Here is a 27,682-nt window from a genome sequence, read left to right on the forward strand (position 1 = left end):
GTTATTGCATATTTGAACCACATGTCCAACATTATAGATGGTTAAAGTCTAACGTTTTGTTGACCCGTCCATCCACCCCAACCTCCTCCCTGCACATTTCTGGCTTTAATTTCTTCTCCTCCATAATCAGAGATTATTTGATCTACTGTCCAATATTCCAGATTCTGAATCAATGACATGACGAGAAATAAGAGAGAAAATTTCAGGTTTTTATCTTTAATAGTTCCTCAGATACTGTTGCTCAAACAGACTCAAAATTTTCATGTGAGAAAGAAAATGAGCGGTTTTTAAAATAAATATCTCTGAAAATATTTGATATATGAAGCTAGAATTTCACAGATACCATCTTAAATATCCAGAGTTTATGTTAAAAATGTCAGAAAATCAGAGATAGTCAAGCATAAAGTTAGATTCAATGCTAAAATACATCTTCAAAACATAAAAACTTGAAAACATGAAGTTTCTTACAGGCTACTTCTTGATAAATGAATCTTTTTTGAGCTGTAAAATAGTATAAAAACATGAAGATCTGCAGCACTTAAAACAGAGGAAACAAATCACATTTCTTCATCTTGAAATATCCCCCCTTTTTGTTTAAATTCAGCACTTTTTTAAAACATAAAATTAAAGATTTTCTTCTCCTTTACAGGCACCTGGATCAGAATATTTTCCTGTTTATTATTTGAAAAACTGTTTCTAGCAGCGTTTTTCTTTTTTTTAAGCATAGTTTCCCCAGACTTCACTGGTCTTCCATCTAGTTTCTATTAATTATTGTTGATTCCAGCTGAACTTCCTCCCAGACAGACAGAGAGTGACGTCAGTGGGTGTGGCCCGGGAAGCCCCGCCCCCTGAAAGAGTCTCACCTGGAGGAGAAGAAGAAGAAAGTTTCAGATCAACCAGAGCAGCAGCAGCAGGAGGAGAAGATTTACTGGTTTTATGAGGATTTTATCAAGTTTCTGCTCAGAGAAGAACGTTTTATATTTCACTAAATCGCTGCTGGTGTGAAGAAAAAAGGTGTTTTTTGGTTTTGTTTTTAATCTGTGAACATTTTGACTCTTTTTCTGACTTGTGGAAAATTTGGGGACTATTTTGTGGTTTTTTATTCCTATTTTCAATCGAGACTGTGAAGAAAACTCCAGGAATTGTTGGCAATTTTTAGTTTTGCCTTTAAAAATTCACCTCTTTGGTAAAATGAGCTGGACGCAGCTGTTCAGGTGAGTCCAGAGACCAAATTAATCCAAGAAACTGAGACTTCTTTATTAATTTTACCTCATGTAATTGCACATTTAACTGGGTTTGTGTGGCTCTTTGCAGGATTGTGTTGTGTTTGCTGAGTCTGCAGGCTGCTGCTGCTCTGCCTGCTTCAGGTCGGTTCACTTTTTTTGTTTTCTTAATCACATTTAGTGTCTAAAATAAGCAGAATATATGATTAAATGAATATTTCTGCATGTAGAAACGGTCACAGTTCATTTTTACAGCCTAAAAAGACCATATTTATTGTGTATAACGCAACTAAAGTTTTAAATTTTCACTCATGAGGATCAGATTTAGCTTTAATTTAAAGATATTGTGATAAACTACAAACATGGAGAGTATTTGTAGTTTTACATCCAGTGTTTGTGTCCTGAGGCTCCATTAAATACAAAAAGTGCAAAACAAACAATGAAAAATCAAACAGGAGGTAGAAGTTTATAGGTTTTTGCTGATGTTTTATCCCTTTAAGTCTTTATTCTGATGGTCATTTTCCAGCAAACAGACTTTCTGGTGTTTGTTTCCAACTTAATTTGCATGAATGATTGTAGGAATCAGTGAGAAACTTCATTAAATTTAATATTTATTTAACATTTTTACTTTTGGAGGAGTCATCAGCACCATTTGCAGTTATTAGTTGTGTGTTTTTTTCCAGCAAAAAAGGCTGAAATCTGCAAAACGTGCTGCTTTAAGTGTTTAAGGGAAGTTAGGTTTGAGTATTATTTTCACAAAATGTTGTTTATTTGCTTCAGTTTTGTAGATTTTGCTGCAAAATATATCTTTAAATCATATTAGATGGCAGAATGAATCACAGAGCAGCAATTTTATCATCATTTTTATACAATATGATGAGACTTTATTAAAGCCACAGTGAGGAAATCTAATGTAAAGAGGAATAATGCAAATATTTATGGAGTATCAGTAGAAAAATAAACCAAAAACAAACATACGTACTAGTTCAGATGGTTTAAATTCCTCTAAATGTGGAAATAAACAAATTAGATTCTTTCAGGAGTAGAAATATCTGCACAGATTTTGTATATATACATATATTTTGTTTTTAAATGCGCAAAATATTCATAATTCACAGTTCTGACTGTACTGATGTTGCACCAAGAAGAAGAAAATTGGTTTAAGTGGAAAAGAAACGTCCAAAAATGATCGTTTGCACTAAAACTAAGGCTCATATCAACATACCTGTCCAAAAAAATGCAAAAATACAAGCAGTTTGTTGGAATTTCTGAGTTAAAATCAAACTTTTTTGTTTTACAGACTGTAAAGGAGATGAGTGCAGCAGAGACCAGACCTCCCCTTCTTCTTCTTCTTCTCCTTCTTCTTCTTCTTCTTCTTCTTCGTCTTCTTCTTCTTCTGGTAAATCCTCCTTGGATCGGTTCGTCCAGGTAAATTCTCCAAACGGCGGAGAGAGAAAACACCGAGACGCCGGCGCCGTCCTTCCCTTCGTCGGCCTCACCGGCAGTAAGTTCTCACCTCATCGCTGCACAAACAGAACCAAACACCAACGAAGAAGAGAATTCAGCAGTTTACCTCCAACAGACGCAGAAAGTTTCACAAGGTGGAGATAAAACACTGACGTTTTAGAGTAGTTTTTAAAAAAACTAAAATAAATACAACTATTTTAGCATTCAGATTTATTTCTATCATCATGTAGAGAATTATTTTTAAATAAATGATGAATTTCACTAAATTAACCAGAATTACTTGTGAATTAAACTAATTTTAGTGAAAATTTTTTGTAAAACTTGGGAGACCAAACAATAGAAATAGCTGAAATCTGCTACCTTGACTTAAATTTCCATTTATCATGAAAAACTTTTTGCAAAATAACAAAAATTAGAAAAATAATATAATTAACTAGACATTTAAGTTTTAAAAATAAATGACTAAATTATTTTATAAAATAAAACGTAAAGTACTAAATTAGAGAAATAGCATGACTTCATCTGCAAACTTTAGTTAAATTTCCATTATCATAAAAAATTGCAAAATAACACATTTTTAAAAAATACGATAAAAATAATCTAATAATTAATTTAAGAATTTAAATTTTAAAAATAAATGACTAATGTGTTTTAGAAATCAAACTTAAATGACTAAATAATAGAAATAACAATAATCATAATAACCCAAGATAATCTGCAAATTTTGCATAAGTTGCACAAACTAAATTTCCAGTTGTCATGAAAAACGTTTTGCACAATAACAAAAATTGGAAATAAAACTTAAAGGACTAAATAATAGAAATAATTTGAGATAATATCCAAATTTTGCAGAAGTTAAATTTCCAGAAAAAGTTTTTGCAAAATAAATCACAAAAAAATTAAAAATGCTAGAAACATTAATTTAAGCATTTTAGTTTTAAAATAAGTAAATAAATAATTTTAGAAAAGAAAACATCACGGACTAAATGATTGGAATAAGTTGACATAATATGCAGGACACAGAAAACATAAAATGTTTTCTTGCAAGAGAGCACATGTTAAATTATTGGTTTGCTTTTTGCACTCTTATAATGATTCATTATTTTGGGGTCTGAGATTTGCTGATATTTCTGTGAAACAATCAGACAAAAACCTGAATTTACAAAATCCCATAAAATCCCATTAAAAAGTTACTAAATAATAATTTGAGTACACAGGCAACTTTTCCCTCTTATTTTTCAATTCCTAAAAAACTGCAGCCTACAATTATTCAGATATGATAATTAAATAAACAAACTGGACTATAAACTATAAAAACCAGCATGTAAAATCATTTTTTAACAAAATAAAAGCCCAGTAAATGTGTTTTATTTCCTGTTTTTGTCGCCACATTAAGACTCCTGAAGTCTCTGTTTGCCGTTGGTTGGGTTTTAGTGTTTTTCTGCTACTTTCAGTCGTTTGTTCAGATGTTTGTTGAGATTCTCAGAAGAACTGCAGGAATGTTTCCAGATGGAGACTCTGGTTTGTCTCACAGATACAGACTGAGGCTCAACCTGAGGTCTGAGGACCCTGCAGAGGTCCCACAAAGCTCTAAAGAAGAGCATGAATGTGGGGTAGTGAAAGCAAACTTTAGTTTCAAGTCGCTTTTTGACAGGTTTTGGTGATATTTTGACAATTCTGGACAAATTTTAAGTCGTCTTCAATGAGATTTGAGTTGTTTTGGACAAATTTGAAGTAATCCTGTACACATTTTGAGTAATTTTTGACAAGTTTTAACTTGATCTTAGTAAACTTGGACAAGTTTTGAGTAACTCGGAGCACTTTTTCAGACACTTTGAACATATGTTTTGGAAATCTGGGACAAGCTTTAGGTCATTTTCAGTAGAACTGGATGAGCTGTGAGTCATTTCTGGTAATCTTGGACAGGATGCGACCATTTTGAGTTGTCTTTGCAAGTTCCGAGTCATATGGAACAATTTTCAAGTATTTTTTGACAGGTTTTATTTATTTATTTGTACATATTATGTAATTTTGGAGAAGTTTAAAGTAAGTTTGAGTCGTCATGGATGAGTTTTAAGTCCCTTTGGACAAATTTTTAGTAATCTTGGACACGTTTTAAGTAATTTGGAGCAAATTTCAATTATTTTCAAGTTTAATCTCTTGAGCCATCTTTGTGAATTTCAGGTAATTTCAAACCATGTTTAAGTGATTATTGGCAGATTGTCAGACATTTTGGACATATTTTGATATTTTTTGTCAAATTTTATGTCATTTTTTTACAAATTTAAAATAATCCTGGATATGTTTCAAGAATTTTTTTTGTTTTTGAGTCCAGTCATTTTGGATAAGTATGTGAACAAATGAAATATTTAAATGCTATACAAAATACAGCATAGTTTTAAAATCATAATGAAGTAAGTAATCAAAGTAATTCAACTTTTTAATGTTTTCTGTCATTTTAACTGTGTCATACTACACAGAGGATTAATCTGAGACCAATTTTAAGTCATTTTGTACTAGTTTTAAGACATTTTGGACATATTCTGAGTAATTTTGGACAAATTTTATGTCATTTTGAGTCACATTGGCAAGATTTAAAAAAAAAAAAAATGCTAAGACACCAGACAGAAACAACAAATAGATGAAGAGAAGACCAAGTAAATAAGTTGATAAAAATGTCTTTTTTTTTTTTTTTTTTTGAAAGGTTCCGAACAGAGTCGGAGCTGCTGTAAAAATGGAGGAACCTGCATCCTGGGAAGCTTCTGCGCTTGTCCTCCTTCTTTCACCGGCAGGAGCTGCGAATACGACCAACGCATCAGGTAAAAGACAAGAAAACCATCTGATGCTGCCTCGTCTGCAATTACTTTCATTTTCTAAAGTGGTTGTTGGGTTCAGAGGTACCATTAAGTCCAGGTTTTATCCTCAAACTGCTGTTTAGAGAGACTCAGGGGGCTTTTTATTTGTCAGTAGGGGGATATTTTGGTAATTTATGTTTCAAATCTCCTGCTTTTTCTTTTCAGAGTCACAAGAGTGTCAAATAAGAAATTTCAGAAATTATGCAAGGAGTTTTGAAATCAATGCAGCTTACTGTTACCTTAAAATCATCCTATGTAGACTCTTTTTTCCAATATCAAACTTAATCTACCAAAATATGAAAAAATATAAGCTGCTAAAATGATGCTAGTCCAATTAACATGGTTCTTACACTACCTGACCAAAAGTATGTGGACAGCTGAAGGTTTCTATTTATTGTAATTAATATAAAATTGAAACCAAAGTGTCCACATACTTCATGTCACTTCTTATTTAATTCGTTTAATTAGATTTAATATACATCATGTCCAAAAGTATCAGAAACATTAATTGTATATGTATTATGGAGATGGGTGTCCACTTACTTTTGGCTGTACAGAAATGTGCCGATTCCCTGGCAACAAGTACAACACATGGCCAAAAGTATGTGGACAGCTAAATGTAGCAGCTATATTTGATCCCAAAAGATGTCCACATACTTTTGACCATATATTGTATGAGCACATAAACACTTACAAAAGATGTGCTGATTCTTTCAGAACAAATAATTATCTGATCCAAAGTATGTGGACACCTAAATGTTGCAGCTATATTTGATTGGCACTGACTCCAGAAGATGTCCAAATACTGTCGGCTGAATACTATATAAGCAGACTAACGCATACAGATATGTGTTGATTTTCCAGCAAGAAATACATCATTTGACCAAAAATATGTGGACAACTTGATAGAGCAGCATTTATAATTATATGGTGTTGGCCCAAAATGATGTCCCAATACTTTTGGGTATATATTACATAAACACACTCTTTAAGACCAACAGAAATGTACTGATTTCTCTACAACAAATACACCACTTGGCCAAAAGTATGTGGACAGCTAAATGTAGCTGCACATGCAAATGAAAATGCATTGACCCAAATGGATGTCCAAATACTTTTGGCAGTTTACTCTATATACTTGGAGCATTTACATCCATCCAGGTTTTTGATCAGCGTCTTTTCCTTCCGTCTGTCTGCAGGAGTTGTGGTTTGATTCCTCACGGTGAATGGGTTCAGAAAGGTTGCTCCTACTGCCGCTGTGGTTACGGCGTCCTGCACTGTTTCCCCCACGTCTTCCATAAAGACTGTGGTAAGAAACCGCTTTCAAACACCAGACATCTTCCTCCATTCAAACCCTCCAGATTCATACTGGAGGCATCTTGAAGTAGCAGGAAATTTACCAGAGTTTTGACAAAGGTGTGGACGAGTTGTTGACGCCCAGCAGACGGATCAAAAACTGTCGTTCACACTTTTTATCTTTGAAACCAAAAGAAGTCCCTCTGAGTGTAAATGCACCTTTAAAAGACCCCATCCCACCGACTCATTTACAATTCTAAACACATTTAACTCCTGCACAAACAGTCTCACAGTGAAGCATTTCAACAGGAAGTCTGCACCAAAAAGAGGTTTTCCTAAACAATCTCCAAAAATGAAAACATGTCAAACTTTTTCCACAGCACTTTAAGTTTTTGTCATAGTTTTTTGTTGTCAGGATAAGTTTCAATTACATGAATCTGCATTTCCTTCCTTGTAATTTGCATCTAAAATGGCTGACAGCCCAGCTTTGAAAATTCAAATGAGAAAAGAAGAGATTTTTCTTTTGAAGCCTAAAATTCGTGGTTTCCACATAAAATGTCTTCTTCTGCTGACTTCTGTCCATTTGAAGCCCAAAATTAGTGACTGCATGTCCTTTATTTATTGGTATATCCACGATATATAGGTTTTTCTGTAGGCTTCACAGTACAGGGCTTGTTTTGCCCTCAGTCTTGTCTCTCAGGTTACATACAGACACTATGCAGCTTGATTTGAAGTTTTGCAACCATTGACCAATGGTTGCAGTAACATTGCAACAACAGGAAGTGCAAGTCAACAGCCTTAAAAAAACACAATACAGCTGACTTTACATTTAATAGCATACTGAAAAATAAGAGGTGCTAACTGCTAAATATGACCTAATATAAGAATTTTAATGTGTGTTGAGGTAATTAAAAGTCTGAAAAATGCCGCTTGAGTTCTGCTTGAAATGATGAAACCAGTTCGTCATCCTTTTTTTCTCTTTCTCTACCTTCCAGATGACTCAGAGGAGGTTCGCTGGTATCGTTCATCAGCTGTCAACATGGTTCCAACCAGCTACTTTCTGGTTCTGCTTCTTCTTCTGCTCCACTTCCTCTGAACGATGGTAGAAAATAACAGACTTTTGGATGGAAACTCCAGGATTTATGTTAAACACTGAGCTGTGGACTCCAACAAATCTGTTTCTAAATCACTCTGAGCCTCCTCATTGAATATAGCTGGGAAACTTGAAAACAAGAGTTCTTAAAAGCAGCATTTCTGAATTTGCGGTTTATGGAACCTTTAGTAAAATTGTGCATTATGAGGACCTTACATGACGTTATGGTTTATGGGGACCTAATGTTCTCTGCATATAAACTGAGTTATTTATAGCTGCTTTCCATCTGAAGCTGAAGTTTATTTATTCAGCACCGTATGATGCAATAAAACAGACGACAAATAGCTTCTTTTAGTGAAAACTTTGGTAGGACACAAACCCAACTTGTGACAGTTTTTTGCAAGATGGTATTAATATAGTTTTGCCAATTTAAATCTTGTCACTCTGGTCTCATAACTTCTGGTTTAACAGTGATAGAAGTTCTTCTTGTTTAAACTGTCAGCCTGTTTGTCTGTGATGTATTGAACAACCAGAGATGTGTCTGAAGGAAACTGTACATAAGATTTTTATGGAGAATATGTTTTGGTTGTTTTTGTTTTTTTGGGTAATTTTTTAATCCATAACTGAAAACCAGCTGATTTTTTTTTCTTTGTGAAAGAAGATGCAGAGTTTTAAACTTTGCTGCTTCTGTCTGTTTGCACAAACTGAGCTGATGTGACTTTCTGTCCTTAAATATAAACATGTATGTGTTTATTAAAGATTTACGGTGCTGCTGAACTGTTTTTCCTCTTTGGACAAATGGAAATGACTTTGTCTAACTCTGGATGTAAGGGCTAGAATGGTTCAGATCTGAGCAAAACCCACCAAACTCTGATTATCTGACTGTAGCTGTACTTGTGTTCCAACACTGACTCTGCTATCTGGAGGTATTTTCAGTGGGAGCTGTTCTCTCCTGCTCTGTTATCTCCACACTTTATTGATGAGGCCTGAATTGATTATCTGCTGCTGTCTTATCTTAAACAAACACATCAGCTGTTGTTCTGCAGGCTGTCGCAGCTCTAAAATTAACAGGCAGAGTAAATAATATGTAAAGTTTAAATAACTTCTGTGAGATAATTCCAGTTTGGTGCAAGTTTTTTTCACTGGTATTTGAAGTTTGTACAGTATTTTTCTCAGTAGTAATTATGGAATTAGTCTAGAACCTAAAATTAAGTCTAACAGGTGGAGAAACATTAGAATTTAGATGAAAAAAGCTTGTTAAAATATTGCACGAAAAGCTTTTGTTGGCAGATTTAGTGGAGATAATGAATAGTTCTGACAAACTGCAGTTATTTAGCCTCTTCCTAAAAACAAATAAACTAAAACAGTATCGACAGCAAGTAAAAGAAATAGAAAAAGTAGCCTACGAGATATTGAGTAATTTCTTAGTTCCTTGGATGAGTTTCAATCTGGATTTAGTTCAACTTTAGCACTGAGACAGACTTCACACATCACTGGCATTTGATTTATTGCAAAAATTCTAAATAATAGTTATGAAAAGGTTGTATTTTAACCAGAACCTAGTTTCCTAAACCTAACCAGTTAGTGTTCAAATTTAACCAAGCTTTTGATAAGGTGTTATCACCAAAGCGTGATATTTTCCTAAACAAAACCAAACGGTGAACAAAAATTTAAAATAAACTAGTGAAAATAAAACTTGAGTCCAAGAATTATGGTTCCATATTAGACATGAATCCTTGTGTTGCTCTTTCAAACAAAATGCCTTTCATGTGATACCACAGTCTTATATTTCAGTGAGTTATTTCAAAACAAAAGAGCATTTGTTTCTAAATGTAAATGACCATAAAGTTTAGTTATACAGGAACAGACAGAAGGACAGGACGGACTGGTTGGATTCTTGGACGTTGTGCAAAAGTGGTTCAAACCATAAGTTCTGTTTACAGTACTTTATAAAAGATGAATATTGCTGACTATTGGAGTACTGTTTGTCCTAGCATGGTACAGTATACAGCCAAAATTATTTGGACATCCTTTGGGCACATGGTCATATCAATCACATATTCTGCTACATTCAGTTGTCCACATACTTTTCTGTGTAGCTTTCATGAGGCTTTAGACAACGGTGGAAATGCAGAAGACAAAGAGCTGAAGGAACATTTGGTTCCTTGGAACTGAAAGTTTTGAGGATTTTTGATGGAAACACAGCTTGTAATTTGGTGTTGTGAACCTCTAGGATCCATCCTTGAACTTCTATTTAACATTTACCTGCTACCATTAGACCACATCAAACAAACAAAAGCATCAATCCAAGTTTGCTTTTTCTCTGCCACCAGACGACTACAGACTCTTGATTCTTTCTGCAAAGGAAATAAACGACTGGATGTGAAACAAGTTCATCTGTCTTCATCTTGACTTGACTCTTTGTCTCTGAAAACCAAGAATAAAGTCCAACATCTGGGAATAATCTTGGACTTGGAGCTAAACTTTAACAGCCTCATCAAATCAGTTAAAAATTTCTGGATCCGACATTTTAAAAATATATCACAAAATAAACTAATTTATGTCCTTTTATGCAGTAGGTCAGTAAAAGTGATAATAAAATGTTGGTTTCTTCCTATAATACTTGGAGATATTGACCTTTATATGTAAAATGTCATTATTTGGCAAAATATGAACAAAATCAGCCTGTTTAGCTCCTGTTTTTAGTTACATTCCAGTTTTAACAACAGCAACACAATACAAGAAGTAAGTAAAAAGAAGAGCAGGAGGAGGATGATGGTTGTCAGGTCTTTCTAAAAGAAGCCAAAGGAGGTTTTATAGTTTAATCCCACCGTAATCTGAGTGTAATCTCTCCTTCTTATCCAGTCAACTCAATACAGAAACTTGTTTAAAGTGAATCCTGTGATTGGACTGAAAACGTCCATAAAGGAGAACCAGAAAATGTGATTAAACCTCAGATCCTGTCCGGATTTGCTGCAGATCTCCACTAAAGGATGGTTTTCTCTGCAAGCTGAGACAATTAACGTTAACTTTGTGTTTGTTGGTATCTCTGAATAGGTGGTTTAAGGAAGTGGAGATGAATCTAAACAGAGGAGGAGCAGCAGGAGAGGATTCAGTTAAAGAAGACATGAATGAGAAGAGGAATGACTTCATTCCACATTTCTACATCCAGCTGTGACTTTAGTAACAAACTCCACCTCACATGCAACCAGCAAGACGTCTAAACTGCAGAGGAGTTTCTAGAGTTTATTTTCAGCGTTGAGTAAACTGCCAGAGAGAGTGTGAAGAGATAAATATAATGAGGAGGAAGCTGTTTGCTTCTTATCTCCTCAAACAGCAGCTTCATTTGCTGATAGCTGAGACTCACTGCGGATGTATGATACAGTTTCTGTGTTTGTAGAGACTCATGACGACATTCTCAAGCTTTAATCACAAACGCAAAGGATCTTTCTATATGTTTGTTGTGTCAATAATGTAGTAAAGTGCAGAATAGAGCAGTTCTCTGCTGACACCTACAGGCAGAAACACAAACCTTCAGTGTGGAATCAAAATCAGCTTTATTGATCAAACATGGAAGAAATCTGACTCCAGTCTCTATTCTAGATTCTAGATCGGCAACAGAACTGGTAAAAAACAAGCAAACCAAAACATGTAGTGACTTTTCATAGATATAAACAGATGCGTTATTGTCAAGAACCTTTTAGGGTTCCTCACCTTTTGTATGGATCATAAACACAACAAAGAGGCTTGGTTTCGGATTTTTTTTGACTTTTTGAAAGTCAAACAAAATCCTGTTTTGTCCAAATATCCAAAACCAATACAGCCTAAAATAACCTCTCAGTATGTCTTTAAGTGTTCGTGGATTTTGGAAAACATTTTTTTTTGAGATATATGTATTTGACGAAACAAAACAATCATGAATTTAGGTTCTATCATAAATTTATGATACTGCCACCTCCATGCTTGACAGCAGGTTTGGTGTTCTTGGGGTTAAAGGCCCCACCTGGGTCAAAAATATACAAACAGCAATGCATGGTGGTGGCAGTATTATGCTCTGGGTTAACATTTTAATAAATTTGTCCATTTTCACCTCAGTTTGGTTCTTCTGGTTTCAATCTTCTGGTTTATCTTTGACTCCTCTGAACAGAATTGGTTTAGTTCAACTAAGTTTGTCGTCTTTCTCACTTGGTTCTTCAGGTTCTTGATGGGTTTAATTCAGGACTTTGGGGAGACCAGTCTAGAACCTTCATTCTAGCCTGATGGAATCATTTCTTTACCACGTCTGATGTGTGTTTGGACTCATTGTTTTGTTGAAACATCCATGTCCAAGATCAACCTTCTGCTGATGGTTTTAGGTTTTCCTGAAGAATGTGGAGGTGATCCTCCTTCTTCATTATTCCATTTACTTTGTGGAAAGCTCCAGTTCCACAGACCATGATACTGCCACCTCCATGCTTGATGGTAGGTTTGGTGTTCTTAGGGTTAAAGGCTTCAACTTCTCTCCTTCCATCTTTTGTCACTCGTTTCTGTTATTTCGAGCCAAAAGGAACCTGTTGAATAAAAATAGACTATACAGTAAAATTTGGGATGACAATGAACAAGTTTGAGCTTCACTATACATATTAAAAACTCGTTTCTCTGGTCTGAAAACATGTTTTTATTGAAATCTGACATGATTCCACGTTCTGAAGTGTTCTGGTGTCATAAAACACATAGAACCAGTGGAACGGTCCTTTAATAACGTCCAGTTTTATTAAGTCACACATGCAGACGTGCTACCGTCAGCTGTTTTAATCCCAGCAGCCGATCTGACCCATGATCAGCTGTTTGGACGGATTTGAATGAAAGTCACTGGTGTGTGTGTCTGTGTGACATAATATTAAAGTTTTGCAATGCCTTCCATGTGACTCACCTGGTGACTGATCAGTCAGCAGCCACAAGAGGCTTCACACACACAGTAGATGGACAGAAAGAGGTCTAAGGGCTGAACGAATCATGTAAAATAAGCTAAAATCTAAGATAATATAATGCAATTTTTAATAGTTTTACTAATCAGTGGTGTTCTGACCCCAAAATGGCAAAATACTTTAAGTTAAAATACAGGAAGGTGTGTTGTTAATTAGATTTTTGATGAGGTTGATGATAAAACAATATAAAGATAAAAAGAGATGTGTGATAATAAACTGTATTTATTTATTTATAAATGGGAATAAAGAAAATGAACAAGATAGTGGCAACAAAAAAGATGAAGAACACTAAAGATGTATGTGATTTTTTTTTAGGAATAAACAAACTAATATCCAATTAATGAAACAAGACAATATTTAATTTCAGTAATTTGTCTTCTTTATAGTAAGTTACCATGTAAATGCTTATTTTGACTCTTTAAAACCAAAGTGTTTCTAAGTTTTGAGGATATTTTTAACATAATATTTGTCTGAACAGCAATGTAAAGTCTGCAAAATTATCAAAATTAGTTATTCTTTCATTTTATTTGATTTCTTGATCACACATACACTCAAACAGGTGTGTTTTTAGCCTTGCAATGCAAATTAAACCACATTGATCTCCTGGAAACTCACCCTAACCATAACCTAAATCTATATTTACCCCAATCTGAACCTCAGTAAAAGTGGACATTTACATGACGGGGCTTTATTTTTGTCCTCATAAAGGAGGCAGATAAATTCACTCTAGTGTCCATCATGTCATTGTGTTGACATTAAGCTGCTGTTAGACTATATTAGTAGCTCAGTGAACACTAACACTTGGTGCTTTTCATTATCGTTGGATTAACATCCAGCTAAAGCCCAACAGCTGTGGTGTTAATAAGAGAGGATGACTATCTTTGTGAGGACCAGGTTGAGTTCAAAAACTTGGCAGTGACTGTTTCAGGACTCAGATTTAGGTTCAACCATTTCTGATTTGCTTGAAAGTTTTATCGCATAAAATATAGATATTAATAAAACATGTGTGGAATCTTAGCTTTATATATCAAATACTTTCTGAGATAAAGTCTTCAAAAAAACTGCCCGTTGACCCACTTTTTCATGCTTTTAAATTTAAAGGATTATTGACCATTTTGCAGCAACTATTAAAGATGAACGAAAGATGAAAGATAAAATTATGCCAGATAGACTAATGACAGTTCATTATTTAGTTTTGACGCAACCTAGTGGGACTCAACGGATGTAGGATGCAGATATGAATCACCTATTATCCTATTATTTAGCTTCGTCTTTCCGTCTTCCATCTAAGTTTACTTCTTTGTGAAAAACAACAACAACCTCTGAGCAGCATCCGACCACACTGAAAGTTTTGCAGATGATTACGATCATGCATTCAGGCAGTCCTGCTAGTGTTTTGTGCTGAATTACCCATTTTTAACATGCCATTGGTCTCCCTGCATGCAAATCTTTCACTATTTTGAGTAACAGTTGAAATATTCCTTGCTTAGCTTCACCCTTATTGACTCTGATTGCTTTAAAGAAATACAAGCAAGACAGAGTGTTTGTTTTCTCTTTACAGCACAATAATTGTTAGGTGCAGTCAGACCATTCTACACTTCACAATATTCATTAAATAGGCTGCAGGTGTAGCTACTAAAAACACAAATCTGCTCTTCAAACAGTCCACATATGTAACAGGTTGAGTGCATCTGGTCAAAGGCACATTGTATACTGTTGGGGAGTTGCAACCTTTAGCCAAAAATACGAGAACCGCTGCCTCAGATCTCCAACAATGAAAACCCGCCAAGTGTTTATTGACGGGTTGTCAATACAGGCTAAAGAGCAGACACACAAACACACATGTATACATGCACAAACACACACTGTGCTGCGCTGGGAGTGTAAAGGCAGATAAGCTGTGGATAAGATCCCGGTGCCTTTTGTTTAAGCCGTATGACATCTGTGACTGGATGTACAGTGATGTGTGTAGGTGTCGGTATGTATAGTGTGATAACACAACTGCGAACAGACGACAAAGACAAGAGAATGCCTGACAATCAAAACCTGGAAATACATCTGGGAGGCCAAAACGAACAACCTTTGGAGGAGAGACACATTTAAAATCCAATAAGATGAGAGGAAGATGTGACACTTTCACTTCTACCAAAGTAAAACTGAGCCTTATTAACACCAATATCACCAAAACCTGTAGGAAAAACTCAACAACATCCATGTTAGTCATCATAGCAACAGGTGGTGTCTTCACTGAATGAACCAGGAACTGCAAACCTTCAAAAATGGTATCTGGTTGTGTCTTGATAACAGAATTACTGTATTTCTAGCCAAGGCAAATTCCCTTGACTCAATGTAGTTTTTTGGTTGTTATAGCCCAAAAAGACTCATGCAAACGTTTCATTTTTAAAGTATCTGTGCAGTATGTAGAGTAATTGTTCCTTTGACATGCAATACGTGAAGATGACCAGCAGGGGTCGCCCTACTTTCATTTAGCAGAAAACAAACATAAAAGAGAAAGTGGTAGAAGTGAAGAAAATGCAACATTAGATGTTAAAATAGGAGTTAAATTTATGAATAAAGTGGTGAAAAAGAACTAGAAAATAAGATGTGAAAGGAATAAAGGCAGAAAGAAGAGGAGAGGAAGATAGAGAGAGGATGAAACATAGATGGAAAAGATGGGAGGAGTTAAAAGAGGAGATAAAGGAGATGGGAAAAGAGAAAGAAGAGGACAAGAGTGGGAACACAGAGATGTGAAAGAAAGAAAGAAAGAAATGATGAGGAATCAGTGATTAGACAAACAGAAAGCAAAGAAAAGAAGGAAGAAGAGAAACAGTAGTAAGTAAAAACCAGAGAAACCTCCATATTTATGGATAATATTCCTGAATCTAAGTAGTTTTCTTTAAAATATTATTATTACAGGAGATGAACGCAGCTCGGATTCATGACAAACAGAAGCTGAAGACGTTCTGGGAGCAGAAGATCGTTGAACACAGCGAGCAGATGGATGAAGAGGAGGGTCGGAGGAGGAGCAGCGCTTTGGCTCGGTAGGAAAACACAAACATCTCAGTTTAACTGGTCAGATCTAAAGGTTGCTGCTGGAAGTTTGTAGTTTTTTTTAGAGAAAATTAAGTCAAATTTATCAGCTCAGAAACATGCAGATCTGCAAACAAACTACAGTAAAGAGAAAACTGAAAAGCTAGTGACATTATTAGTAAATGCTGGGTTCTACAGCAGGAAAACTAAAGGATAGTTTGGGTCACCTGAGCAGCTTTAACGATGCATTTTGTAAAAAAGAAAAGTTTTAAGCCTAAAAACTAATTTCTGTTTGGGATTTTACAGGAAAGATGCAACAGAAAATGTTTTACAGCCACTAGAGAGAAGATAAAATGGGAGAAATATGGTCTCTCCTGCTAGTCTTGTTAATTACAGTCACAGCTAACAAGAAAATTAGTTTTCTGACATCTAGAACCAGATTGACGCTTCAGGATTTGACGGCAACTTTGATCAAATACCGATTAATTCCGGCTCAGCGTTAAATTACAACACATCGATGTTTTAAGGTGGTAACTGATGCTACAGAGCTAGGTCACCATGGTAACTGATGCTACACAGCTAGGTCACCATGGTAACTGATGCCACACGGCTAGGTCACCATGGTAACTGATGCTACAGAGCTAGGTCACCATGGTAACTGATGCCACACGGCTAGGTCACCATGGTAACTGATGCCACACGGCTAGGTCACCATGGTAACTGATGCTACACAACTAGGTCACCATGGTAACTGATGCCACACGGCTAGGTCACCATGGTAACTGATGCTACAGAGCTAGGTCACCATGGTAACTGATGCTACACAGCTAGGTCACCATGGTAACTGATGCTACAGAGCTAGGTCACCATGGTAACTGATGCCACACGGCTAGGTCACCATGGTAACTGATGCCACACGGCTAGGTCACCATGGTAACTGATGCTACAGAGCTAGGTCACCATGGTAACTGATGCTATAATATTTGGATTTAAGTCGGCTGTAAGAAGCATCTCTTTTTCAATTTCCTGTTAATTTTCTGACTGTTCTCTCCAAGTAATTCAGTTTGTCAGCTGAAGGAAATGTTTTATCTGCAAACATACTGATCTGTACGTTACTAAAATCACTGAATGAAGTTGTGTAGTTACGACATAAATGTTATTTTTAAAGTATATATACACGTCATACCTCCAACAAATCTAAAAACACTAAAACTGTGGATTATATTCTCTCCTATGTTAAGTTTGTGTTGAAACTGTTTCACTGAGATGTTGATTAGCTTTGTGCTTTGAACTCTTTTGTCTTATACAGAAAAGTGTTTCTGTCATTTAGTAGTTTATTTATTTTGCATTATATGAATGAACTTGAGCTCAAATGCATTCTGTCATAAAACAGATCAACCAAATACTAAGACTTTTCAGAGTTTCACGTTTTCCCCAAATCATTAAGCTGGTATCAAAATAAAAACGTTTTTTATTGAATTTACAACGAGCAGAAGAATCTTTATTAGTAATCTCAGACACTCAACTGCTGGACTAGATTTTGAGTTTTGTCCTTATTTAACCAAACCTGTATTAACAGCAGAGCAGAACTTTGAGTTTCGTTTCTTCAGGAGCTCTGACTGACAGAAGACTAATTTAATTCTTGGAAAATTTGTGCAGGTTGATGCTAAAAATAGTTATTTTTATCACTGTAATTCCAACAGATAGAGACTGTTACTCAATTTGTGTGTAATGTTTGGTGCAGTCCAAGTCAGCACTAGTTAATTTGATGTTTTGGACACTTTTTGAGATTCTCAACTCTCAGAAGTCCGTCCACGAAGCCTTGACTCTGTCCCTACAGTCCAACAACAACTTTATGTTCTTTTCAAGACATGAAAAACATGCAGAGTTCCTTGGAAAGTAAAGATAATTGTAGTTTCAGGTTGGCTTTAGGTAAAAGAACGATGATATACGGATTAAATTAACCAAAACTGACTAAGAGAAGTGAGCTTCTATGCTTTTGGAAAGTACTTTTTCGTGTTTTATGCATCATCTTGGAAACATTTATTCAAATTCAGGTTGACATTCAGATTCTGTGAGTTCTAATGAAATTCTCAGCAAAGTTTGTTCTTTGAGGAAACTTTTGATAAACAGTTTATGAAGACGGATGAAGGGCAAAAAGAAAAGAGCATTAGGGACGAACTTCATCACGGTCCGTCTCTCTGCGTCGTAACTCGATTAGCTGGAAAAATGCCGGAGTCGTGTTTGCAGCTCGTCCGTCTGTCAGCACATAGTAGCCTGAGAATGTTGATTAGAGCAGCTCGGATTAACGGACGGAAGGCCGAACGTGCTGACAGACGGACGCAAGCTAACGCAGACACAACATTAATCCTGCAGTTGAAACACACACAAACACACAACGTTCGACTTTTTCCGTAACACGATTATCCTCGACAACAACAAGTGAAGATGGAGTTTCGCTGGGTGTCTGCACGATTCATTTAAGGCCCGGAGTTCTGGTGTCGGGGGAAACACCGGCCTCCGAAACACTCGACATCCTGCAGAAACACTCTTAATCTTCTTTAAACTTCTTTAACTTTGAGCTGTAAACTAATACTGAGGTTTGTCTGCTGTAGTAGATGTACCAGAGAACAGTGAGGTATACCCTCCAGGAAAATCTTTCTGCATGAACACGTTTAGATCTGCTGCAAAACTGTTCCGCTTTAATGGGAATGAAAAGACTGTATACAAACTAATTTCCCTCCTGGGGTAAATGTTGTTGGCTTAAACGATGCTTTAAATGTTTAATGAAACATCTTTTAGCTCGTGTGATTCATTGTTTTGCAGCTATAAAATGTCCATATTACCGTCTAAAGCAACTCCCAGCTGCATCAAAATGTACAAATGCTTAAAAGCTCCATATAAACTAAGGTCTAAAGAACATATTTTAGCCTTTGACAACTAAACATATTTAACAGAGGTGACTCTGAAATCGTTTTGTTGGCCATCAAGCTGTCAGTCGAAGTGAGCAAGCCAATGGTAGCACACCTTGGCCCCGCCCTACACCTGTGCAGCTGGACTGATGCATGCAGTCAGTCAGATCCACACAGCTCTCAGCAGACATCATGTTTTCAGGCCTGGAAAAGACCAGAACCTGGACTGACCAACAGCGTGACCCCATTCAGGACGGCCTGCTCTGGACAGCCTCTATTTACAGGCTGCTGAACGGACGGTCAGTTTTCTGTTTGTGGAGTGATGAAGGTGAGCTAACTGGCAGATCCTGGTTCAGTGCAGGCCTCAACCCTGGCTGCATTACTGCCTGGGTGGTAGGAACATGCTGTGCCAACAGTTTCCCTCTTTATTCATTTTTTCCTTGAGATTTAGAATATCTTCAACAGACTTTGTATTGTGAACCTTATGACTGGTATGATTATTTTTGTGAACTTAAAGGATTGAAATTTATTTGTGTAAAGTAGATACTTCTGATTTTTATTTTGTAATCTTTTCTTTTGATTGATTGTATTTGCTGCTTTCCTTAATATACGTCAAGTGTTTTTGTTTTAATACAGTTGAGTAAAAAATGAATTTGTTCTTTCATTAGTTTTCCTCCAGTTCCAGAAGCTGTATCTAACCAAACAAGCCCAGTTCTTTAATTAATGCTTTATTTTGTCATAGGACAGTTTTGTATTTGCATGTCAGTAATGTAAATATACTTTTTTATTGTTAATATTGATCAAATATTGAATCTTATGTGTTACACAAACTATGCTGCTAAATCAAGCTATGAGTTTGAGCTTGATGTCTTTTTCATACTTCATAAGTCAAATTCATCAATGACTCAATGACCTCAGATACCAGTCATCTGTCATTTCTTCATTTGCACTACTTTTCTGTTTAAAATACCCCAGAAATGTTCTACTGGATTCTATTGCATTGGTCTGTTGTGGTTCTCTGCTCTTTTTCATCTTGTCAGCCAGTATTGTGGTTTATCCTCAGACATTCACCTATAAATATCATCTCCTCAACACCTTTTGCTTTCATTCAGCTCCATATCATCTCACTTCCACCTCCGTGCTTCACTGTCAGGATTGTGCGTTTACTGTGTCGGTCCTCGCCATGTTTATATCAAACATGCTGGAATTTATCTAATTCATTTTGGTCTCATTTGACCAGCGTTTGTTCTCCCAATTTTCATGTTACTTAGCAACTTTTCATCTTGCACTTTTGTCCTAAAAACCAAGCAGAACTATTTTTCTTGTCCTCCATCCATAGAGGTTGATGTTCTGTTCACAGTCTTGGCTTCACACAAACTCTGATTTCCACTGATAACCTCTATTCCACGTCTGAAGCATCTGCTGTCTGTTTTCTACAGCTAGATTGTGCTAATAGTACAGTTTCCTGAGTCCTTCTAGGAGGATGACTGCTGCAGCCCTGATTACTGCTGACGCTGTGGTTCACTGAGGTTGGAGTTCAGCTTCTTGTGTCGTTTACATCTTTGTGATGCCTCACAATCTGATTTTTCACTTGCTGTGGCAATTATGTGGAACCATGATGCAGACATAGACAGACATGGTCCAAATGTCCAAAATTGAGAAAGTTCTGGTGTTTTTAAGTCAGTTTATAGCAGTTTTCATTGCAGTTTGGTTGATGGGAAATCAAAGGTGGACATTTGGCTTCTACTTTGGGGCCAAAATTTGCAATATAGTCTTTCTAAAGTATTGGTTTTTGGTTGTTTATTAGAGGAAGTACTCCACTATATGACTGAAATGTAGCACAAATTGTTGGGAGCTGATGCAATTTAATGGAATCATTTGACATCCACTCACATATTCATAATGTAGTGAATTATACCAGTTTAGTTAGTTGCATATTTTGAGCATTTCACTCTTTCTAAGTATTGTTACAGTTCCACTTGGGTTGGCATTTTCCCCAGAGCTTTCTTTGGATTCCTACATTACTTTGCATCAATATAACTCCGTTGTTGTCGTTGTCTTGTCAGAATCTTGTCTTATAGTTTCATGAGCCACAGTGTGGTGTTGCTAACCCCTTGTTTTTCTTTTTAGAGGGCTGCCTTCATCCCCAAACACCTCCTAATTCTTTCCCTCCCTCCTGTTTTCCTGTTTCTGCAGACTGAGGCAGCAGTGGGTTGTCCAGCTGGATCAGAGGAACCAGCACCAGCAGAGTTTCTTTGAGGAACGAATGAGACGAGCGCAGAAAACCCAGCAGAGCCTCAGAAAACTGGATTCAGTCTGAAATCGACGAGGAGAAGGTTACAAAAACCGACTTTCCCACTCATCAGCCTGCAGGCGAAATGAATATGAGGTTAAAGAAAGATGTAAGGTCAAAGAACATATACAACTCTGGGATAAAATCAAGGAAATAGTAAAGTCTTGAAGGTGAAAAACAACATGCTGAAGATGATTAATGCTGCACTTCATTTCTGCCTGGTGCTGCTGTTTAATCAGTACTGTATTGTTTGTTGTTGTTACTTTTTACCATATAATCAGTGGTCTGAAGTAAATAAAATCTCCATCAGATTTGGTGATATTCATGCTCGATGACATTTTAAAGAAATTCAATCACACTCAATTTGATTGTGAAAATGGCTCTTTCTTCTGTTAATAGTAGCTGCAGACCCACCTCTTGTTGCCATGACAATCCTCCACTTGAAAGTTGGATTATTCAGTTTTTTTTTGTTCCCTGTGAAAGTTTGAAACACATGGAGAAATGGCAAAGGATCATCTGCTAGTGGAATATAATATATATAAAATCCCACACGATTTGACTGTGAAAGCAATAAATTCCTTAATAAAAGGCAGCACAGCTTTAATTAAAGAAAAAACAACCTTTTATTTTCAATATTTTGTGAGTTTGCCTGTATTTTTGACAACAGATGTCCTGTCATGTGTCTTAGATAAGATGAAGTTTATTAATCCTGAATTGTGTCAGACATTGCTCAGAAAACAGGATTACAAGTACGATACATGACTGGAAATAAAGACTAATAAGCTAAAATAGGACTTGAACAGAAAAGTAAGAAGTAATACTTGTGATGATTTGGAGGATGTAAACTAATGTTGCACATTTTAATAAAATATTGTTTAAGAAATTAGAATATTACTGAAACTGTTGCTGCTCAGACTGTTGAGAAAAGTAATGTTGTTGCTCAGTTTTAAACGTTCGATGTTTCCGCTGTGATTCCTGCAGAAAGAACAGATAAAACCAAGTGTTACAAATCTGCTCTGTCATTCTTCACTCAGTTCTTTTCAATTTGCTGGAAGGGTTTTGTTCCACCTGAAAACACTCCACAGGTATTGTGTTGGATTAAAGCCAGGGGACATACTTGGCTGGATCGTATTTTCTTTCTTCTATTTTCCTCTTCTTTAGAAACTTGTGTGACAGTTGGATTGTGTTTTAGATGGTGGAAAATTCCTCTCCTGACAAGCTTTTTTGACGTCTATTCTTTCAATATTTGGGTAGAAAACCTTGCATTTATAGTGCATCTATAAATGTCATCTGCCTGAACTCATTTATTTTGGATTCTTCTGACTGAACAATGTGCTATCAGTATTTGTCAGGCTTCTTTTCATGCTCTTTGGTAAAGTCTAATCTTGGAGAGGTTGACTGTACACCGACTACAGCACCAGTTTCCACAGATAATCCTCGTGTCAAGTCAGATGCACATATTGTTTTCCGGTGCAGAATTGAGTAAACAGTGAATTATTCATGGTGTCATTTTTCATGGATGACCTCTGCACCTCCTGTTATTGGTAGCACAGTTCCTCCTGCACCTCCTCACCACGGCAGCAGCTGTGTTTCAGCTCATGTTTACCTCTAACAAGCTGGTTTCTTACAGGGTGTTAACACACTGGGAGCAGGACACAACCTCAACCCAACCAGAGAGAACCTTCTGTATACTCTGTATCACATTCATAGTGGTCACAGCTAAACGGACTGTTGTTGCATTGGGGTTGTACTATGGGATGTGTACATATACTATACTACTGTACAATGTATATACTATACTATGCTGTACTATACTATACTATACTATACTATACTATACTATACTATACTATACTGCACTGCACTGCACTGCACTGCACTGCACTGCACTGCACTATACTATACTATACTATACTATACTATACTATACTATACTATACTATACTATACTATACTATACTATACTATACTATACTATACTATACTATGTTATAATGCTATGCTTTGTATAGTATTCTACACTATACTGTACTATTCTATACGATGCTATGTTATATATAGTATTCTATATTATACTGTACTATTCTATACAATGCTATACTATATATAGTATTCTATACTATTTTGAGGAACCACATTATAGAATGTTATCCAATAAAACATCCTGACAATGTTCCTTGACAATACAGGAAGAAGATTCTTAAACCAACTTTTGCACAACTCCCTCAGACTGTATTTGGAATAAAAAAAATCCTAGCATGGGTACTGTGCAGTTTATTTTGAAATCTTAATTGATGTGATTTGGAATCACTCAACATTTTAGTGAAATTTCTATTGTTGTATTTGTTTTACTGACATGTTCTGTGTTCTAAAGCCTGTTAATAACATGTTTGCAGCTCTATGTGGATGTATTTTTACCCAGAACAAAGACTCTCTGCAGTTCCATTGGAGAACATGTCACCTCCTACACAACCACACCACCAATATGTGCTCTAACATCAGACATATGGCTCGTGAGTGTGACATTAAGACCAGAGTCAAACACTGAACTGCTCTTTGGTCCTCCATCTGTGAACTCGCTGCTGGTTCATAACTATGTGAGACTCCAGGAAGATCAAATCCGCCACATTATTTTGTTTGTGTGTGAAACTGAAGGAACAGTGTCTCCTGCAGGGCTGTGACAGTCTGTTCTTGGCAAAAAAAACTGCCCACACACCAAGAAAAAAACAGGAATGTGTTCGGCAACAGTCCAAAGCAGGCAGCATGTGCCAATAAGCAGCCACACTTCACTCCCACGGACATGTTGTTGCTGGTAGCTGGTTTGAGGTCAGTGCATTAGTGGACTGAGGAGTGTGTCTGTTGTATTAATATCAGTTAGTAGCACTTTGTTGTGCATCCACACAGTATGCAGTGCTTGAGAACAGTGTGCGACTGAACTGACTGTCAACATTCATGAAGCCTCAAGAAAAGTAAAAGAAAAATAATGCACCCAACAAAGAAAGATATACACTACTGCTGAAAAGTTTCGGGTCTCCCAGGCAATACCATGTTTTCCATGAAAACTCCCACTTTTATCCATGTGCTAACATAACTGCACAAGGGTTTTTTAATCATCAATGATCCTTTCAACACCATTAGCTAACACAATGTAGCATTAGAACACAGGCGTGATGGTTGCTGGAAATGTTCCTCTGTACCTCTATGGAGATATTCCATTAAAAATCAGCTAGAATAGTCATTTACCACATTAACAATGTCTGGGCTGGATTTATCATTCATTTAATTAATCTTAAATGAAAAAAATGCTTTCCTTTCAAAAGTAAGGACATTTCTAAATGTTTGACTGGTAGTGAATATTTGTTTAAGAACAGGACAGATGATTTATAGACATATATATGTTTGTATATACAGTATATATATGTAGTGTAGTCTCAAAAGCAGGACTGTAAACAGAAATATTTATGGTATTCTTGGAATAGTTTGAACTGTTGTCAAGTAACTTTCCCAAAATAAAGGGTTTTCAGATACTTACTTTTCTTCTTCTTTCACAGAAAAGTGACAAAGTGATAACACGACAACTGCAAAACCTATTTTAGAAATTGGTACATTGTGAGTTAAATGTGGTCTACAGGTGAAACCATGTCTGTAGATATTATGAATGGTATGGATTTTACTGGACCTAAATTTGTGTTTTATTCCAATGCTTTTTAACCCAATGTGCAGCATGGTGGTGGCAGCATCATGATGTGAAGCATGGTGGTGGCAGCATCATAATGTGAAGCATGGTGGTGGCAGCATCATGTGATGAAGCACGGTGGTGGCAGCATCATGATGTGAAGCATGGTGGTGGCAGCATCATGATGTGAAGCATGGTGGTGGCAGCATCATAATGTGAAGCATGGTGGTGGCAGCATCATAATGTGAAGCATGGTGGTGGCAGCATCATGTGATGAAGCACGGTGGTGGCAGCATCATGATGTGAAGCATGGTGGTGGCAGCATCATGATGTGAAGCATGGTGGTGGCAGCATCATGATGTGATGCATGGTGGTGGCAGCATCATAATGTGAAGCATGGTGGTGGCAGCATCATGTGATGAAGCACGGTGGTGGCAGCATCATGATGTGAAGCATGGTGGTGGCAGCATCATGATGTGAAGCATGGTGGTGGCAGCATCATAATGTGAAGCATGGTGGTGGCAGCATCATGATGTGAAGCATGGTGGTGGCAGCATCATAATGTGAAGCATGGTGGTGGCAGCATCATGATGTGAAGCATGGTGGTGGCAGCATCATGATGTGAAGCATGGTGGTGGCAGCAAGTTTTCCATTGCTGTCCTATCTGTTATTTCCAGATAATGCCACTATATAATATAGGAGAGCACAGAATGTAGTCAAAAATGTCTTCTATAATATTAATGTAATATTTACATGCATTACTGTTTATGTTGGAGATTATGGCTATGATAATGTGATATTTCTCCACAAACTGACCATAAATGCTTGTTTCTGCAATTGGAGTAATAGTACTTTTATTTTAGTACAGTTTGTGGATTCTCTAAAGATTAATGGTGCATTATCTGCATATAAATAAAAGCAACAAAACACTCATGTATGCATCCAAAATATGCTTAATGATAGTGTTGATGAATGTGAAATCTTCATAGATAATAAAAATAAATGTGGTAAAACAGCAACTAATAAATGATTGGAATGTCTTCGGTGCTTAACTTGCTGTTTGAGATTTTTCCTGAACATTATGTGGAAGATCAATTCGTCCTGTGCTAATGGTGCTGCAGTTCTTCCAGTGACCACCAGAGAGCAGCAAAGCACAGTCAAATACTCAACCAGCAAATGAGAAACACCAGCTTTGTTTTACTACAGTCAAGAGTATATTTTGTGTTCTCACATTAATCCCTCATATTCATCTTAATACTGCAGTTACACAGCAATAGTTTTGACGACATTATTGCTCTGAACACTGAGACGATTGTGTTTTCTTTCTGCATTCCATGCACAAAGCAACCTCTGTAAAGAAAGCAATGTATTTTTCTACTTTGGTGGGGAAGAACTGCTCAGATCTCTGACTTTAACCCCATCAGGAACCTTTGAGATGAACTGAAGCCCTGCAGAGCTCCTCAAACAAAATCAGTGTTGGACATTAAAATATATATATGTGAATGGGAGCAAATGAATTCCAGAAAGACGTTAGGAATGTTTTCCTTTCTCAGTTTTTAAAAAAAGTTGAGTGGGGTTGAGGTCAGGTGACTATTGAGGAAAATCCATGATGCTGCCACCACCATGCTTCACATAATGATGCTGCCACCACCATGCTTCACATAATGATGCTGCCACCACCATGCTTCACATAATGATGCTGCCACCACCATGCTTCACATAATGATGCTGCCACCACCGTGCTTCACATCATGATGCTTCCACCACCATGCTTCACATCATGATGCTGCCACCACCGTGCTTCACATCATGATGCTGCCACCACCGTGCTTCACATCATGATGCTTCCAGGTCAACATACTGTATGTTCATCAGTTGTCCTTAAACTTATTACCATGTCGAATTTGTTTTTAGAAAATTATTTTCCTCGTATATGAGAAACTAAACTTAAAACTTTAAAAAGTGTTCTTTAAACTGATATTAATATCATTAACTTTAATATTTGCTGAATAAATTAAAAGCAAAGTCAATAATTGTTTGACTGCTAATTATGTACATGGCAAAGTCTGAAAGTCTGAGAGAACATCTAATATCTGTCATATTTCACATCATTAATTAGACAGTTTGAGGCTTTAGAAGCACAAACATAAGTTCTCACGTGTAAAATAAAGAAGAAATGTTTTTGATTCTGCCCATGATCATGTTAACTCCTTTGTATTAAGGTCAGTTTTTCTTGAGTTGTCTTCTGTTGAAGCAGCGTTCAGATGACACCTGGTCACCATAAGAAACGTGGCATCAGAACTAAATGAAAGAGTCAAAAGTCACATTATTATTCTGAACAACAACAAGGTTTTCTCAGCATCAAATCATAGCTGGAGTGAAAGATTTAAGGAGGTAGTGTATGGAGCTCTAAAGCACTTTGTGGATCAAATATATCCAAAGAGGATCAACAACCAAAAGTGAGCACAACATCAGAAGATCAATACATCAAACTCTGTCCACTGAGAAATAGAAAATAAAAACTAGACTCCAATTACAAGAAGTTCTGTCCAAAGAAGGCTGTCTAGTAGCATCTCAGAGGCCGAGGAGCTTCTCTAAACTACTTCTCAAGACGACAAACAAGGACAAACACTTGGAGTGGACTAATATATATCATATTTACTCCACTGTGACCAAGGAGAAGCAAAACTTCATTCTTCAGAAACATATTCCAGCATCTGGTTTGCATCTTTGTGGAGAAAGATTCATTCTGGAGCAGATAATGAGTCCAAACATCTCAATGCTTGGACTTGAAGACAATATGAGTCCCAGAAAGTTCTGCAAAGTTCTACTCAATGTTTTCAGCAGAAAAGTTTCTATAAGTGCTTCTT

At 36.5% G+C, this 27,682-nt stretch overlaps 2 protein-coding genes across 2 annotated transcripts; both read left to right on the top strand.

The window, feature by feature from the left end:
• The first annotated feature begins 886 nt into the window (after positions 1-886).
• On the top strand, positions 887-8,701 carry tdgf1 (teratocarcinoma-derived growth factor 1). Its single transcript, XM_023290439.2, has 6 exons — positions 887-1,214; positions 1,315-1,367; positions 2,524-2,727; positions 5,395-5,509; positions 6,745-6,854; positions 7,837-8,701. Exons 1-6 carry the CDS (start codon positions 1,192-1,194, stop codon positions 7,935-7,937), a joined length of 606 nt encoding a protein of 201 aa, XP_023146207.2. The 5' UTR covers positions 887-1,191; the 3' UTR covers positions 7,938-8,701.
• Positions 8,702-15,609: 6,908 nt separating this feature from the next.
• LOC129350929 (protein FAM240B-like) lies at positions 15,610-21,447 on the top strand. The gene is made up of 3 exons (XM_055019084.1): positions 15,610-15,733; positions 15,818-15,942; positions 21,040-21,447. Exons 2-3 carry the CDS (start codon positions 15,821-15,823, stop codon positions 21,161-21,163), a joined length of 246 nt encoding a protein of 81 aa, XP_054875059.1. The 5' UTR covers positions 15,610-15,733; positions 15,818-15,820; the 3' UTR covers positions 21,164-21,447.
• Positions 21,448-27,682: the final 6,235 nt, after the last annotated feature.

Source organism: Amphiprion ocellaris, chromosome 17, assembly GCF_022539595.1.
Source record: "Amphiprion ocellaris isolate individual 3 ecotype Okinawa chromosome 17, ASM2253959v1, whole genome shotgun sequence".
Lineage (NCBI taxonomy): Eukaryota > Metazoa > Chordata > Actinopteri > Pomacentridae > Amphiprion > Amphiprion ocellaris.